At 45.0% G+C, this 17,400-nt stretch overlaps 1 protein-coding gene across 2 annotated transcripts; it reads left to right on the top strand.

The window, feature by feature from the left end:
• Positions 1-650: 650 nt before the first annotated feature.
• On the top strand, positions 651-17,040 carry CCR9 (C-C motif chemokine receptor 9). 2 transcript variants are annotated; one of them, XM_032298031.1, is made up of 3 exons: positions 651-885; positions 9,289-9,333; positions 14,720-17,040. In XM_032298031.1, the coding sequence occupies exons 2-3, from the start codon at positions 9,313-9,315 to the stop codon at positions 15,806-15,808; spliced, it is 1,110 nt and encodes a 369-aa protein (XP_032153922.1). In that variant the 5' UTR covers positions 651-885; positions 9,289-9,312; the 3' UTR covers positions 15,809-17,040. The 2 variants fall into 2 exon arrangements, with proteins under 2 accessions (XP_032153922.1, XP_032153923.1); XM_032298032.1 differs by lacking the exon at positions 651-885 and adding an exon at positions 8,389-8,681.
• The last annotated feature ends 360 nt before the right edge of the window (positions 17,041-17,400 follow it).

The raw sequence follows: 17,400 nt of genomic DNA, 5'->3' as shown, positions 1-17,400 counted from the left end.
AGGTCAGCCACCGCATCAGCCCTAGTTAACACTTTAATCAATTTGAATTTAAATAGGCACACCTGCCTAGGTAAGACACACCTTCCTCATCAGGTAAGAGCATACAAGGTAGACAGTGTTTGCCTCCAGTCCGTTGGAGTGAGGCTTGGGGGAGGAAGGAGAGTGAGGCAGGTGGTCAGGGAAGAAAAGCGGTAAATATACCTGGGTGGAAAGATTCCCTTCTCCACATGGGCCCCTGTGGTCCAGGTGAGGTGGGGAAGCTTAAGTAGCATGAAGGTCTGGAAGAGCTGCTCTAGAGCACCCACATGCCCTCTCCTTGGAAGCACAGCCTTTCGGGGTTCTGGTATATCTGCCGAGGCCAGAAAAGGTATGTTGTGATGGACAGTGCTACATCTGCCACAGGGTAGTAATCCGATACAGGCCCGCTTAGATGACGCCACCCAAAGAAATCTCATCAATGTGCCCCTCTGGCAAGCCTGACAAGGCTGACTTCTCTCGACGGGACCCTCCAATCTCCCCATTCCCTGCAAGCAGCTGTGCTGTCCAGGAAGAGAATTTGCTATCAGATCATCAGTCTGTATGTGTGTCTTCAGGGGAGACAGTTTCCCCTTATCCCAGCAGTTTTCTGCTTTTTGTTTCTGGTTGCAAATGATTGACTCTGCTGATTGCTGGAAGTGACTCCCCACCCTCCAGGTTACCCCACCAGTGATAGCACAGGCAGGGGTGGCCTGGCTTCCTTTCTGGTGTTGTTACCGGGGAGCTGCCTGCTCAGAACCCACATAAAGCCTGCCCCTCATCCCAGGCAGAGAGCAACCCAGCTCTTTCCCCAGACACTGAGAGCTGGCGGGGCCTGCTGTCCCCAGGAGACCTGGACCACCCTCCACGGTGAGTATTGCTCTTCTTGCTGCCCCTGCCCCCATGTCACCTGCACCCTCAGTTGTGTGCTGCCACTATGGCTTCTAAAACCCAGGCTTGCACTCATTTGTTCAGAGGTCATGGGCACCAGGTACTTCACTAGAAACTTCCAGGAAGGCAAAGAGGAATTGGTGATGCCCAACCCAGCTTTCTTGTAGGGCAAATAAGAAAACTCCCTCCCCACCCACATACATGAAGGTTAGGTTCAAGGCAGTCTGTGATTTGTACCTTAAAGGAGGGAGAAGCAGGTGCTGGGTGACAAGATGGTGGCCAGGGGCTGGGTAAAGGACTCTCCCATGAGGTCCTTGAGTCTGAGACACTGCCCCATGGAAAGGATTCTTTGTAGCAGTGAAAAATTGGAAATAAGGAAACTATGCACCAGGAGGATGGCTACGTGAATTGTTACATATTTATTGTTACATATTTACCATCCAGTCCTATGATAGGGAATACACAGCCCCAAACAATCCTATGATATGACTTTATGGTGAATTGGCATGGAAGGTGATCCATGAAAGACGGGCAGTTACAAAGCAAGATAGAAGATTATATGTGTAGTCTGATTTCCTTTCTATTAAGTGCATGTGTGTGCGCCTGAGTGTGTGTGTGTGTGTGTGTGTGTGTGTGTGTGTGTGAGGTTGCGTTACAGAGAAGAAGTCAGAAAGGAAGTATCTCAGAAACTTAACAATGGCTAAACTAGGAAAGGATGTTTGAGGAGTTTTTATTTTCTTTATTAGTTATGTTGGCATTTTGGGGATTTTTTGTGCATTGTAAAAATACTCCTTTATGATCAAAGAAAAGCAAAAAGTTATTTTAAAGGACTCATCGGTGGATGCAGGTTTGTCTTTTCAAACACCCCCCCCCACTTTAGTTCTTAATTAGCTGTGACTCCATAGATGACTGGCAAGTCCATCCAGAGAGCTGTCGCCGTGTGCTGAACCGGAAGGGCTGTGCAGCAGCCGGTCCGTGGGATCCCATCTCCTTACTCCCTTTCCTGAATGAGCAAAAGTTAATTTGCTATTTCAGTTCCTGGAATTTCAGAGTCCTTTTCTTCCAATATCTGCTTATCTGTTCTGAAGCCCCCTTGTAGATGCCCCACTCACAGGCTTGCATTGGGAGCCCCTGGGCCCCATGCAGCCCCTGCTGGGTGGTTGGTAGCATCTGATCCAGGCTTGGGGAGTGGACTGATTTGATAGATGGCTCTGAGACCCCGCCCCCGTGTAGGGAACAAAAAGCAGAGCTATGAAAAAAATGTAAGAGATGATTCAAATTCCGTGTAGCAAATTCTACAAAGATCAAAGTAAGGACCTGCATTTCTGACTCATGTTAGTATCCGATTTGATGTTAGTGCTGTGAGCATCAGAGGCTGTAGTGTGCAGAGATGCCACATGCACAGGCTGATTTTCATGTTGGCTACTGAAGAATGTTAGAGAATACAAAAATAGTGGTTGAATAATAATAGATTCCAAGCTAACTTTTCTAACAAACACTTTTCACTTTTGAAGAATTAGCAGGTTTCTCCTTTCCTTTATCTCCCAGGTCCCTGCACACACCCCAGGCTTTCTGGCTTTCATGCCTTTGTCTATATGTTTTCCTGCCCTGGTGCAACGTTCCCTCCCTTCATTGCATGTCCCCACGCTCTTCAGCCTTCAAGGACCCACAAAAATGTCACCTCCTCAGTGAAGCCCTCCTGGATTTTCCCCAGAGCTAGAGACATGACTTCCTCCTTCCAATTCCTACCATGACTCATAGCATTTTCCATTTGTTGTTATTTGCAGCCATGACTTACCCACTGTATTTGAATGCAGGCTTCTTGAGGACGTGGATCATGTCTTATACATTGTTTAAACCAAACAAATGTATCAGGTACTTAAAACACATTGAATAAATGGGTTCGATGGGTGGCCCATGGCACCTGCAACAAGGCCTCACTGAGCAGCAAGGGAGAGATTTGCTGCAGTGCTGAGTCAACTGCCCATCCACTCCCAATAGACCGTTGAGATGTTCCTCGCTCTCAGTATGTTCGGTCATACGTGGGATTTCCCCCCCTATATTTTTCCCACCTTCTCAGCAGCAAGAAGAAAATGAAAGCAAGCACTGAGACTTAGTAGCTGGGAGAATAAAGTATTTGAGAAGTATTCTGACAAAAACGAAAGAGAACTGATGGCAAGGCTGTCTGTGGAAGTTCTAGATGCAGAGTCTAGGGAGGAGTGTGTCCTGCTTTTACTTTGTCTCTCTCCAGATGTCCCATGAGCCGGAAGAAGATGCATATTTTATAAAACGTAATATCTTACATCCTATTTTATACTATATGACATTTTATATGCTATTTGTTTATTTATTTTAGAGACAGTGTCTCGCTCTGTCACTCAGACTGCAGTGTGGTGGTGCAATGGTAGCTCACTTCAGCCTTGAACTCCTGAGCTTACGTGATTGTCCTGCCTCAGCCAGCCGAGTAGCTGGGTAGGCAACCATGCCTGGCGTATTTTTAAATTTTTTGTAGAGATGGAGTCTTGCTATGTTGCTCAGGCTGATCTCAAATTCCTGGCCTGAAGGGATGTTCCCGCCTCAGCCTCCCAAAGTGTTGGAATTACAGGTGTGAGCCATCTTGCTCAGCTTGTATTTATATATTATCCCTTAAAAAAAAAGGCAAACCTTTATAGAAAGCTAGTGTACAATTTAGTTGCATAAAGTAGGCTTGGTGAATGTAATTACCAGACCCGCTCTTTCTGCGGTAGCTGGAGCAGGTCTAGTAATTACAAGTTCCTCCTCTAGACAAGTTTTGTAAACAGGTGTGCTGAACGTTAGAACACTGGGCTCCTTCTTCTTCTTCTTTTTCTTAATCTGACAGGTTATTTTTATGACAGCTCTTAAAATAAAATTCCACACACTTGGTAAGATATTTAAATAGTTGGCAAAATCTAAACGAAAACATAAAAGTCTCATTTTCCACCGGTCATCATGGTTTTCTCCTTACAGAAAATGTTTCGGTGCTGGGGAGCAGTGCAGTGTGTCTTTTTCTATCTATTGTTTTTAAAAGATCACACATTGGGAGGCCGAGGCAGGCAGATCACAAGATCAGGAGTTCGAGACCAGCCTGACCAAAATGGTGAAACCCCGCCTCTACTAAAAATACAAAAATTAATTGAGCATAGTGGCGTGTGCCTGTAGTCCCAGCTTCTCAGGAGGCTGAGGCAGGAGAATTGCTTGAACCCGGGAGGTGGAGGTTGCAGTGAGCCGAGATCGTACCACTGTACTTCAGCCTGGGCAACAGAGTGAGACTCCGTCTTAAAAAAAAAAAATCACACAACTTGCATGTTAATCTTATAATTTTGAAGACCTCTTTTCTATCAGCATGAGGATCATCTTTATTTATTGGCTGCACGTGGTTTATTGGACTGATGTGTCATAATATTACCAATTGCTGAATATTTAAGTTGTTTTCCATTTTTTGTTCTGCTGCAACACGTATCCCCATAATTGGACCCTTATGTTCTTTTGTGAGAACACCAGTAGGCCAATTCCAAGCAGATGCGCTGCAGAGTCAGAGATGTTGTGCTTTGTAAAATTTGACAGTTAGGGCTTAACCCTCCAAAAGATTACATAAATCTATACTCCTCACAGCAATGTGGAGCCCTTTTCTCCAGATTCTTACCAACATCATTACCATCTATTGCTATTTCCAATCTGAAATTTGCTATCACTCACTATAACCAAAGCCATTCTTTCTTCTTTCTGTGGCTTCTTTCTTTGGGAATTTTTCTCAGATGTTACATGATTAATATTCAATCCTTTCATGCAAGTAAAAAGGAGGTGACATAAGCCCTGGGAACTAGAAATATACATACATACATGTCTATCTATATCTATATCTCTCTGTATAAAGTATTTTCTAACTGATGTCTCAAAATTAACCTCCCTATTCCCCAATGTGTAATCAAATTAAATTTACTGAGTTGAGATCTTCCAAAGTCAACTGGGCATTTTTCATCTTGTGGGCAAAAGAAGAAGAGTAATTCTCAGCTCCAAAGTGGCTGCTTTTCTACTTGCTGGGTGAGTTTCTTATTTCAAAAGAGAGACTCACTGGGTTTCTTGATGGTACCTGGAGTCATGCTAAGCAGAAAGCAATTACTCCACAGAGCTGAAGACCTCAGAAGAGTTCAGAAATGCTCCTGGGGAAGTGCTTGGTTCTCGTGCTTAGGAGGAAAGGGGCAGAGTACAACCTTTCTTATTCACCTGGGAAATATTTCCAAATAAATATAAAAAGGAGTTAGAAGCAGGGGAATTACCCCTCAGAGGGGAATGTTTAAATGAGTTGGGGCACAGCCCCTGTTGGAATGCCATGTAGCTGATGCATTCATCTATCTGAAGATGTTTAATGATGAAGGAAATGCTTGTAACCTGTTAGGTGGGGGGAAAACAGAAGAAAAGTTCAAAGTGTGTGAATGCATAGAAACACGGCTGGAAGGGAAAGCAACAGAAAGTTAAAAGTAGTTATTTTTGGGTAGGAAGATTATGGGTGATTTTAATTTTCTCCTTTCGGTTTTTGTGTATTTGCCAAAGTTCCTACAAACACACATGCTACTTTTGCAACAAAAAAAAAGTCATCAAAGAAAAGCATGGTATTTTTTCAGATAAATGCCAGAGTTTTCCTGGCCCCCAGAAGGCTGCAGTGAAATTCCGTGCTTGCCCAGGTGGCTGGGCGAGGTCACAGCTGGAGGCTGGGCTGCTCGTTCTAATTTCAGACTCAGTCTGTGTCAGGCTGTCTTGTGTCTTAGGGTCAATTGCCAAAACATTTTTTCTTTTTGTCTAAAAGTTTGTTGTGAGTCTTACTCGTCTATAATTTCAAGCTGACTGAAAAGTCAAGAACTGTGTAAAGAATGCTCATAACCCCTCACCCAAACCACTGTTTTCATTTCGTCCCATTGGCTTTATTACTCTCCCTCTCTATATGTACATGTGTTTTTTCTTCTCTCTCTCTCTCTCTCTCTTTTTTTTTTTTTGCATATTTTTGAATCCTTTGAGAATATGCCAAAGACACTGTATTCTTTTGCCCCTAAATACTTCAGGGGGTAATTCCTAAGAACAAGGGCATTATCCTGTAAAATCACAATGCAGTCAACAAAATCAGGAAATTTAACACTGATCCAACACTGTTGGATTGAATTCACAGTTCCTACTGCAATGTCCTTAATTTCCCAGTAATGTCCTTCAGAATAATTTTTTCTGACTCCAGGAGCAAACCCAGGTTCTCACATTGCATCTGCTTGCCCTGTCTCTTTAGCCTTTTTCAATCTGAAATAGTTTCTCAGTTTTTCTTTGTGTCACTTGAGCTTGATATTTCGCCAGTTACTTTGCAGAAAGTCCTTCATTTTGGGTTTGTCTGATGCTTCCTCATTCTTTGATTTAGGTTGACCTTTTCCCCAGGAATAAAGATGCTGTGTCTTCCTTCCTCAACTCTTTAGGATAAATGTGACACTGGTTTGCTACCATGTTGGTGGTACTGGGTTTGAAGACCAACTTAGTCAGTCTTCCAACCCAATATCATCAACATGTAGTTACGTATCTCCAAGGAACCCTGGCTCTTTTTGGTGGAGAAAGGTATTTAGACTCCAAGATCAGGGCACTAGCTGCTCATTAAGCTGTGTATCATTGCTTCTAGGTCCTCTCAGCAGACAGGAAATATGTATGTAAAACACACATACATATACATATACACACAAATTATCTGTCTCTATCTATCTATCTATCTATCATCTATCTATCTATCAGCTGATTTAATTGTAAAAACACCATGGGCATAAAGACACATGAATATATATGTTCATCCCAACACTATTAACAATATCGAAAACATGGAATCAACCTAAATGTTCATCAATAGCAGACTGAATAAGGAAAATGTGGTACATATATACCATGGAATACTACACAGCCATAAAAAAGAACAAGATCATGTCCTTTGAAGCAACATGGATGGAACTGGAGGGCATTATCCTAAGTGAACTAACACAGGAACAGAAAACCAAATGTCACATGTTGTCACTTATAAGTGGGAGCTAAACGTTGAGTACATATGGACACAAGGAAACGACAGACACTGGGACCTCCTTGAGGATGGAGGGAGGTAGGAGGTAGAGGATCAAAAAACTATCAATCAGGTACTGTGCTTATTAACTGGGTGGTGAAATAATCTAGATACCAAGCCCTCATGATGCACAATTTACCTATATAACAAACCTGCATATGTACCCCTGAACCTAGAATAAAAGGAAAAAATCCACCAAAACAAACCAAAACAAAAAACCCCACATGGGTCCATAGTGATCTCTCAAGTCAGCTGTAATGGCACAAGGCACTCCAGTGGACTTCTGAGAAACTACTGGCAGAGAGGTTGCCAGGAGAAAGCCCCGGCTGCCTTCCTCCTTAGGGCCTGCTGACAGCCAGAGATGACACTGACAAGTGAAGAAAACCAGAATGCTGTCATCATATTTTGCTTTCCCCACCTCACTTGAACAGCTTTATTGAGGTCCAATTACAATAAACTGCAAATATTAAAATGCAGAATGTAAGTTCTGACATACATACACCCCATGTGAAGCTCTCACACAACCCAGACAGTTAACATATTTATCCCCCACTGAGGTTTCTTTTGTACCCACCTGCCCCCCTGCCCTCCTCTTATTTTTTTTTTTTGAGATGGAGCCTTGCTCTGTGGCCCAGGCTGGTGTGCAGTGGTGTGATCTGGGCTCAGTGCAGCCTCTGCCTCTCGGGTTCAAGCGTTCCTCCTGCCTCAGCCTCCCACGTAGCTGAGACTATAGGCACAGGCCACCACACCTGGCTAATTTTGGATATTTTTGTAGAGATGGGGTTTCACCATCTTGGCCAGACTGGTCTCAAACTCCCGACGTGAGGTGATCCACCCGCCTTGGCCTCCCGAAGTGCTGGGATTACAGGTGTGAGCTGCCATCCCTGGCTACCTCCCCTTCTCTCTATTGCTAGGAAATCACTGATTCTGCTTTCTGTCACTATAGATTAGTTTGCATTATCTAGAGTTTTATACAAGGGAAATCATACAGTTTAAACTCTCTTTGGTCTGGCTTATTAGCATAATTGTTTGGAGACTTGTCCATGTTACTATGTGAATCGGGAACCTTGGGGTGCGATGCTGGACGTGTTTCTTTGAAATGCACTCACTGGGCTGGGCATGGTGGCTCACATCTGTAATCCCAGTACTTTGGGAGGCCGAAGTGGGTGGACCACAAAGTCAAGAGATCGAGACCATCCTGGCCAACATGGTGAAACCCCATCTCTACTAAGAATACAGAAATTAGCTGGGCATGGTGGCATGTGCCTGTAGTCCCAGCTACTCGGGAGGCTGAGGCAGAAGAATCGCTTAAACCCAGGAGGTGGAGGTTGTAATGAGCCGAGATCGTACCACTGCACTCCAGCCTGGGCAACAGGCAATGCTCTGTCTCAGAAAAAGAAAAAAAAAAAAAAAGAAAAAGAAAAGAAAGAAACTTGCTAAGGGAATAAAAGGAAATGCCCTGGCTAAGGCAGACTCCGTCCTTGAAGGCAGTCAAGCTGTTGTTTCTTTGGTTATGTAGGGGTGGGCTTTAAAGAAATTCAAAGCACATGAAAATGACAACTCGAGATTTATTTCAGTCAGTTCTGAGGCCCTGTGCATTAGGGAACTAGATCATTTTCTTTAGTACACAAACCTAGGACTTCCTTTTCCTGCTGAAGTCAGGGTAAAGAGGAGAAAGGTGGGTTCTGGGGGCAATGGGTCTCTTTGGGAGGGAGCCCCAACCCCAGCGGGCACCACCCAGCTCTCATATTCCTCTTGCCACCGAGTTACTCAAAAGCCCTTTTCGTGGGGAGTCTGGGGCCCAGGGCATTCTCAAAGCAATCGCCGTCCTGATAGCTTCGGTGAGCTCCTTAGCTGATAGAGCAGGGGGAAGGGGAACCAGGCAGCAAAACAGGGCTTGACAGAGAAGTTAAATCAAGGGAACATGAGAAATGTAGAAAGGACGGCCTGGGAAAAGTTTAACAGTCCCACTGCCATTCCTCATCTGTGGATGGGAGACACACTAATTATTGTCTAAGTAGAAAGAAAACAAATACTGGAATCAGGTGACCATCAGAGTCAAAGAAGTGACTGATTACTTCAAAGGAGAGGTTCTTTCATTTCTGCGTGGATAACTGAGATGATTCTGAAATCTGGAATGCTATATAGACCCTAACTCCAGCTTGGAATATTTTTTTCACAAGAATAAACAGATTTAAAATTTATTAATCTCCATCTTTTTGGGGTTTGGTTGTTACTGTACATTTACAAACAAGTCCCCTTTTTGATTTTTGTCCTTTATCCAGGAGCAGGCTTGCCTCTGATCCACCATGACACCCACAGGCTTCACAGTGAGTACAACCATGTTCCTCTGGCTCCTCAAAACACACTCTCGTCTTCCCTTTTTAGGGGGTTTGGGAAGGATCCACTGTGGGAGAAGGATTTATCTGTGTGGTTTCCCAGGGTAAGATCTCTGCCCAGCAATGCCCATTACTGGGTAGGCTGTTGTCCAGCACGGAGGGTTTTGCAAATGCAAAGAGGCTTTGGGGTATGTTGTGGAGACAGAGGGAAATGTGATTTTATAAATAGCTAAGGGTTTTTAATGATCTTTAACTAGGGTGTGCTTAGTTCCATGTGCCTGTTCTAAAACTCAGACAAAAGAGGCAAAGGGAGAATTCATGTAATTTGCTTTTTTAAAAAAAACTCATGGTGGGCACATTAGTTGTATTTCTTGCATAATATTATGTAGACCTTATGAAAACACAGAAACACATAGCGGCATACATTCCCCTTAAAGAGACCAAGAGCTGAACAAAAATTAGTGAGTCAGGCCGGGGGGCGGTGGCTCATGCCTGTAATCCCAGAACTTTGGGAGGCAGAGGTGGGCGGATCACCTCACCGAGGCCAGAATTTCAAGACCAGCCTGGTCAACATAGTGAAACCCCATCTCTACTAAAATTACAAAAATAGCCGGGCATGGTGGCGGGTGCCTGTAATCCCAGCTACTTGGGAGGCTGAGGCACGAGAATCGCTTGAGTCTAGGAGGTGGAGGTTGCAGTGAGCCAAGATCATGCCACTGCACTCCAGCCTGGGCAACAGAGCAAGACTCTGTCTCAAAAAAAAGAAAAAGAAAATCGGTGAGTCAAATCAATCCAGATAATCATTTTTTTCTTTTACAGCCAAATGTGATTATGGAATCAAATTAATTTCCCATGATTTTGTTAGATTCACAAATGCCTTAAAAATTACGTAAGGGCTTTAATTTTGCTTTTCTCAAAGGGAAAGCCTGAGTTTTACATGTAGATGATTGAAATCCAGACTTCCTAGTGGGGGGCTAACAAACTGCCTCACAGTACATTGTAGGTTTCCATGATCTAGGGAGAGTGGTGGCTGAAACAGTTTATCAACTAAATTATTTATGATATGCTAATGATTCATTAGTATTACATATGTATAGTTACCTAATTGCACCTATATCCATAACAACAGAAAAGTAATTAATTTGGTCCTGGTGAAGTAACTATTTTTCTGACCAAAAGTAGACTCCAGTTTCTCCTGCACTAAACGCACCTTTCAATCCCTGAGGCTGTGGAAACAGGAGAGGAAGGCAGCAGAGCCAGGGCCGCTTCTGAGCTTTCGAGTCATTTGGGATCTTGGGTAACAGTCAAACTCTGCAAAGCAGCCCCAGATAAGAAGGAACCTGCACCCCAGTAATGACCTTCTATAGTCAGAGGAGACTGGCGCCATGGAAATGGGAAGAAGATGGGACCACTGTGGCCCTGATTCCCACATTCCATGGAAAGTAGCTGTGGCATCCTGTGGGCACCTTTCTGAGGATGTGCTGGGCCAGTCACCCATGCAGGTGCCCCACATTCCCTCAGTGTCACAGTCAAGGCAGAGTCCTGTTTACAGATGAGGACACTGGGGCTGGGACAGACAGTTTGAGGGTTCAATGTCCCAAAGAGCCCTTGAAGGGTGCTGTCAGCGATCATAGCCCCTTCAGGGTGAATGTCAAAGGCACTGAAATGCAAGTCTCATTTTTGGGATTTAATACTTTCTCAAGTCTGGGGCCAAGGTGTCTGCCAACATCCCTGCTGTTAGCAAATTCATTGTTTCCCTGCCTCGCTCTGTCTCGTGCCCTCTCTTATCCCATCTCCCCTATTCCCTTGTGCCCATCTTGGTACTGAGGCACAACGGAAGGCTTTGGCGAGCACAGTTCCTGCCCTTTCTCTGTCCATTCCCCTGAGAGGGGAATCTTGAGCCTGGGTCTGGCTGAGGGTTTCCAGAAAACACAGGAATCAGAGAAGGAGGCCCTGGAAAGCTCTGAGATCTTCTTCCTGCCCTGGGTGTTCACAACCAGGACTCCTGGGCTGCTGCTTCTGAGTCCAGGACTCCCAAGGGAAGATAACACGCCTGTGTGGGAGCAATGGCCTGTTTGTTTATATTTAAACAAACATAAAAATGTTTGTTTACATTTATTGAGAGATTTCCAAATAATTTGATGTCTAAGATCCATCAGGCATGTGCGAAACTACGAGTGTGAGTCGTGACACAGGGGATGTGGTCCTGACAAACTTTAAATAAATCTAGATTTTGTGTGTATAATTGAATCACTTTTAAAATATGCCTAGGGAGTCCCTAACTTAACTAAGTAACTCCATGCAAAAGCACGAGGTCCTTAATCCTCACTCAGCAGAAAAACTATGACTCCTGGGCTTCCAGTGGGACACACTGTCCTTGTCTGGGGCTCAGTCTTGGGAGTGTTGGCTGTGCCTGCTCACGGGCAGTGGAGAGAGCTGGGTCACCCAGGCCCGGGGATTTCTGCACATTTCTCCCCTTCTGCTCCTTCTGCAGTCTCTTCCAGGCCCTGCCCCAGATCGCCTCCCATCGCTGGCCCAGGAATCTACCTCCTGCCAGGACTAACAACAGCAAAGTGACACGGGACTTCCCAACTGCCCAGTCTCATTTTCCCCCCAGGAACCAAAGCCACCTCTTGCGCTTGTCCTTCTGCCAAGCATGCCCTCCCTTGTCTGTCCTCCTCCTCACATGTCCTTAAAATCTGCCCTGCTCCTCACTTCCTGGAGCTGCAGCAAGAGAGCAGTGTTGCTGGACCAGAGTGGCAACTCCACGCCGTGAGACTCCTGGGCTCTCATCTGTGTCACTGCTTGCAATTTGCCTCACAGCCTTAGGGTCAGGCTCATGTGAGAGTCTATTAAAGCCTTTGACCCCCCACCCCCCAAAAACCCCAAAACACCAACCCACAAATAACAAACAAAAACTTTAAAAGCAAGTTTAGTGCTTATTCATTGTGGATTCACAGTCGGTACTTGCTCATCTGCATGGTTTTGTAGAGGTTCCTCCAAAAGGTCATCCTCCCAACCTGTTAAACCTGCTGTGATGTCCATTTCGGGGTCTCCGTGCTCTTTACAGTCTTCCTTCTATCCTCAGGTTTTTCTTTCGCTCAACGTCCACTTAAGTCTCACCTCCTACAGGATAACTTAGTGGGGCCACGACTGCAGCTGGTTTCCATGTCCAGCCTTGGGAGGATTCTCCTGGCATGGTCTCTAAAATGTGTGTCACCTAGGAGATCTGTCCTCCCAAGAGACTGGGTTTCCAGGCAAGGACCAATGCCAGAAGAAATATCTCTAAGTGTAAACTGACAATGGATAAGTCAGGCCCAGGGATTAATCACGTATAAAATGGGGAGATGAGTTTTCTTTAGTTCTTTGCAGTAGTGGACCATTTCCAGCTGCCCTGTCCCGAAGAGCCACCTCCAGGATCCTGCTCCTGGGTCCCTCTCTTTGCAATAGGATTTTCTCTTGGTCACATGTTGGAGGTGGAGTCAGGACTAGTTGTCAGATTTTCCCAGTTGTCAACCAAGTTACCTTGGGTCCTCCTGCTACTTCCTGCCAGCCAGGCCCCAAATGGAAGTAACATCTACTGCCCTTTATCAATCAACTCAGTGAGCCCTGATATCTAAGAAGCCCTCCACAAACACACACACAACAGTTTCTATGTTCCAATCAGTTTAGGAAACATTGTTCAACAAAATTCAACGATTCTGCAGGACTTCTCAGAGTCTTTACTGCGTTAACGTGCAATTAAAAGAAAACAAGTTCTGCAGGACTTCTCAGATCCTTCAATATGCTCAGGAGTCTTGTGAATTTCAAACAAAGACTCTAGAGAGATTCTTGACTATTTTAACCATAGTGTTCCACCCAAAATATGGTTGGGAAATGCTAGTCAGATCTACTAGAAATAGGTGGAAATTACGATGTATACAGACAGGGAGAGTCCAGCTAACAGAAGTTAAAGAATATTTTGTTATTTAAATATAAATATTTAAGTACATAAAATAACCTTTGTACTTAAATATTTGTTAATATTAACTGTTCAAGACAAAATAAAAGCTTACTGTGGATTTGGGGCAACTTCTAGTCCAAATGCATCCAGATGAATTGAACTACTGCATTTGCCTCAGGAGAAATAAAAGTAGAGTTGAGATTTGGCAGGAATGTCACTCAATGAAAGGGAGTGAGAGCTGGTAGTCCCTGGTGGAATTTGAGAGTCCTAATGGGAGCCCTGGGAGGGAAACTGGTGGGAAGTGAGAGCGCTTGAGGAACTGTGGACAGAGGTTTTGGAAAGAATGTTGCAGGTGTGGCAAGGACCCTCCCCTGCACCCGGCAACCCCCTCCTCCATCGGCACTCCGTGTCTTTCATTGCCTCCCACCCCAGGTTTGACTCAAGGGCTTACATCTCAGGGTGTCATCTCCAGTCCTCATTTCCTGTTTCCGTAGCAGGGGTTCTAGGGTGGCTTCTGGTTCAGGAACCCACAAAAAGTGTAAGAAGTGTGTGTGCATGTGCATATATGTGTGTATATATGTGCGCATGCATGAGCGTGTATATACGTGCATGGTGAGCATGAGTGTTGGCAATTTGTGTACATGAGAGCATGTGCAAGTGCATGTATTATGTGTATGCCTGTGTGTGTGAGTGTGTGTGCTTGTTGGGGACAGCTTCACGGTTGTGCAACCCACACAGTCACACAGGGGCCCTGTGCTTAGAAGTGCTGCTTGCTTGATTGAATGCTGGATGTATTGAAATTCCTAATAATTTTTGGACCACGGGGTCTGCTAACTATATAGCAGGTCATGGGCTTGTGTGTGTGCATGGGGTTGAGAATGTCCGTATGTGTATGTGTGTGTAAGTTGGTGTTCCTGGAGTTTTCAGGAAACTCGGGGAACTGGGACCCAGATAAGTTTAAGAGCCGCTGCTGACCTTTTATTGGGGTTAGCAAAAAACTGAATACATGGGAGAAGGACAATCATAATCACTCCCACAGTTTGATGAACGTGCCCATCAGCAGTGTAGAGGCACTCTTTCCTACTCTATCAGAGCACTTGGCATGCACACTATAAATGTTCATTCGCTTCTCTGGCTGCTCTATTGGTAGGTAAGTACCTTGAGAGTGAAGCCACACATCTGACTTATTTACTACAGTTTCCTTGGCACCTAACACAGTAGTCAACATACAGCACGTGCTTAATAAACATCTGTTGAATAAATATGTCGCAACCCAAGCAGATGTCCTCAGAATGCCTACATCCTACACACACGTGTCTTTGGCCTTATCATAGGTGTTTGGGGTTGAGAGGTCAAGAGGTCCATGCCTCTGCCATCAGACAGGACCTTCAAAATGTTTTCCTTGACCTAATGCCATCTTGTGTCCCCTTGCAGAGCCCTGTTCCTAACATGTCTGATGACTATGGCTATGAATCCACACCTTCCGTGGAAGACTATATCAACTTCAACTTCACTGACTTCTACTGTGAGAAAAACAATGTCAGGCAGTTTGCGAGCCATTTCCTCCCACCCTTGTACTGGCTTGTGTTCATCGTGGGTGCTTTGGGCAACAGTCTGGTCATCCTTGTCTACTGGTACTGTACAAGAGTGAAGACCATGACTGACATGTTCCTTCTGAATTTAGCCATCGCTGACCTCCTGTTTCTGGTCACTCTTCCCTTCTGGGCCATTGCCGCTGCTGACCAGTGGAAATTCCAGACCTTCATGTGCAAGGTGGTCAACAGCATGTACAAGATGAACTTCTACAGCTGCGTGTTGCTGATTATGTGCATCAGCGTGGACAGGTACATCGCCATTGCCCAGGCCATGAGAGCACAGACCTGGAGGCAGAAAAGGCTTCTGTACAGCAAAATGGTTTGCTTTATCATCTGGGTATTGGCAGCTGCGCTCTGCATCCCAGAACTCTTATACAGCCAAATCGAGAGGGAATCCGGCATTGCTGTCTGCACTATGGTTTACCCTAGGGATGAGAGCACCAAACTGAAGTCAGCTGTCTTGACCCTGAAGGTCATTCTGGGGTTCTTCCTTCCCTTTGTGGTCATGGCTTGCTGCTACACCATCATCATTCACACCCTGATACAGGCCAAGAAGTCGTCTAAGCACAAGGCCCTAAAAGTGACCATCACTGTCCTGACCGTCTTTGTCTTGTCTCAGTTTCCCTACAACTGCATTTTGTTGGTGCAGACCATTGACGCCTATGCCATGTTCATCTCCAACTGTGCCGTTTCCACCAACATTGACATCTGCTTCCAGGTCACCCAGACCATTGCCTTCTTCCACAGTTGCCTGAACCCAGTTCTCTACGTTTTTGTGGGTGAGAGATTCCGCCGGGATCTTGTGAAAACCCTGAAGAACTTGGGTTGCATCAGCCAGGCCCAGTGGGTTTCATTTACAAGGAGAGAGGGAAGCTTGAAGCTGTCATCTATGTTGTTGGAGACAACCTCAGGAGCACTCTCCCTCTGAGGGGTCTTCTCTGAGGTGCATGGTTCTTTTGGGAGAAATGAGAAATATAGAAACAGTTTCCCCACTGATCAGACCAGAGAGAAACCACAGGATGAAAAGGAAGTGAGAGAAAAAGAAAACTCAGAAAGGGATGAATCTGAACAATATGATTACTTTTAGTCAGAATTTCCCAAAGCAAATATTTCAAAGTCGACTGACTAGTCCAAGAGGCTGTTGACTGGCTCTTGACTGTGATGCCTGCAATTCTCAAAGGAGGACTAAGGACCAGCCCCGTGGACCACCCTGGTTTTGCCACTTGCCAGAGTGTCAGTGCCGCTGCCCCTGGAGGAGCCCATGGATTTTCTCCAAGCACTGTGAACTTCTGTGGCTTTCAGTTCTCATGCTACCCCTTCCAAAAGGCGCCACAGAAGCACTGGTTGCTGCTACAGACCACAAAAGCAGAAGAAGGTTTCATGAAAACGTTCATCTTTGGGAAGTTTTCTACCCTGCTTTTGAGCCTGATAACCCATGCCAGGTCTTACAGATTCCTGATCTAGAACCTTCCCAGGCAATCTCAGATCTGATTCCCTTCTGTTCTCCTTGTTCCGTTCTGGGCCAGTGAAGGTCCTTGTTCTGATTTTGAAATGATTCGCAGATCTGGCCAGTAAACCCCTGGACAACTGGCCACACCCACAAGGCATCCAGAGCCTGTTGGCTTCCAAGCCATTTCTGCGTCCTACTGGAAGTTCTGACCTGGACAAGGATTCCGTTTATTCCTTGGTATGGTGACTGTCCCTCCACGGCCTGAGCAGGGAGGTTAACAGCTGGGTTCACAGGAGCCAGCCTTGGCCCTGTTGTATAGGCTTGTTCTGTTGAGTGGCACTTGCTTGGGGTCCACCGTCTGCTCCCTAGAAAATGGGCTGGTTCTCTTGGCTCTCTTCTTTCTGAGGCTGCTGGAAGGCAATTTACTTCCATGCTTCTCCTTTTCTTACTCTCTGGTGGTAACATTTTAAAAGCATTAATAACTTAGAAATTAGGCTGAAAAAAAATAAGTAATAGAATTTACCTTTGCATCTTTTGAGTCTTTCTTTTCAGGATTTGGCAAAATATTTCACCTTTGAAAGCATTTCACATATTGGAAAAGTGCTTTTTAATGTGTATATAAAATATCAATTACTTGTCGCTTTCTTTACCCACCTCAATCTTTTAAGTGCATGTAATTAAAGATCAAATAGACATATGAAGAATGTGAAGTCTGGTCTGAAGGTCGTGAGTTATCTCAGTTGATTGTTCACTGTCAGTTACACATTGAACTCCTTGTTCCACTTTCCCCGCTTCTCTCTACTACACTTGACTAGTCTTTAAAAAAAGTGTGAAGAGTAGGCAATTGGGATAAGGAAATAAGATCTCCAAGTACCTTAAAACCATCATGGCTGACAAGTTTTTATTTCTCCTCTGTCCAAACTCACTCCTTGGGCTTTTCCATGTTAGTCAACGGAATTTCCAAGGAGGACTGTTGCAACAGGACTGTAAACCACCCCTGGCTTTGCTGCTTGGTCTAGAGGAAGCATCTAATTTCCCCAGTGCCTTGTGGATCGCTGTGGTTTCTTTTC

This window comes from Sapajus apella, unplaced genomic scaffold (genome assembly GCF_009761245.1).
Source record: "Sapajus apella isolate SASKATOON/1434 unplaced genomic scaffold, GSC_monkey_1.0 scaffold38, whole genome shotgun sequence".
NCBI lineage: Eukaryota > Metazoa > Chordata > Mammalia > Primates > Cebidae > Sapajus > Sapajus apella.
This window is presented reverse-complemented; position numbering and strand designations above follow the sequence as displayed.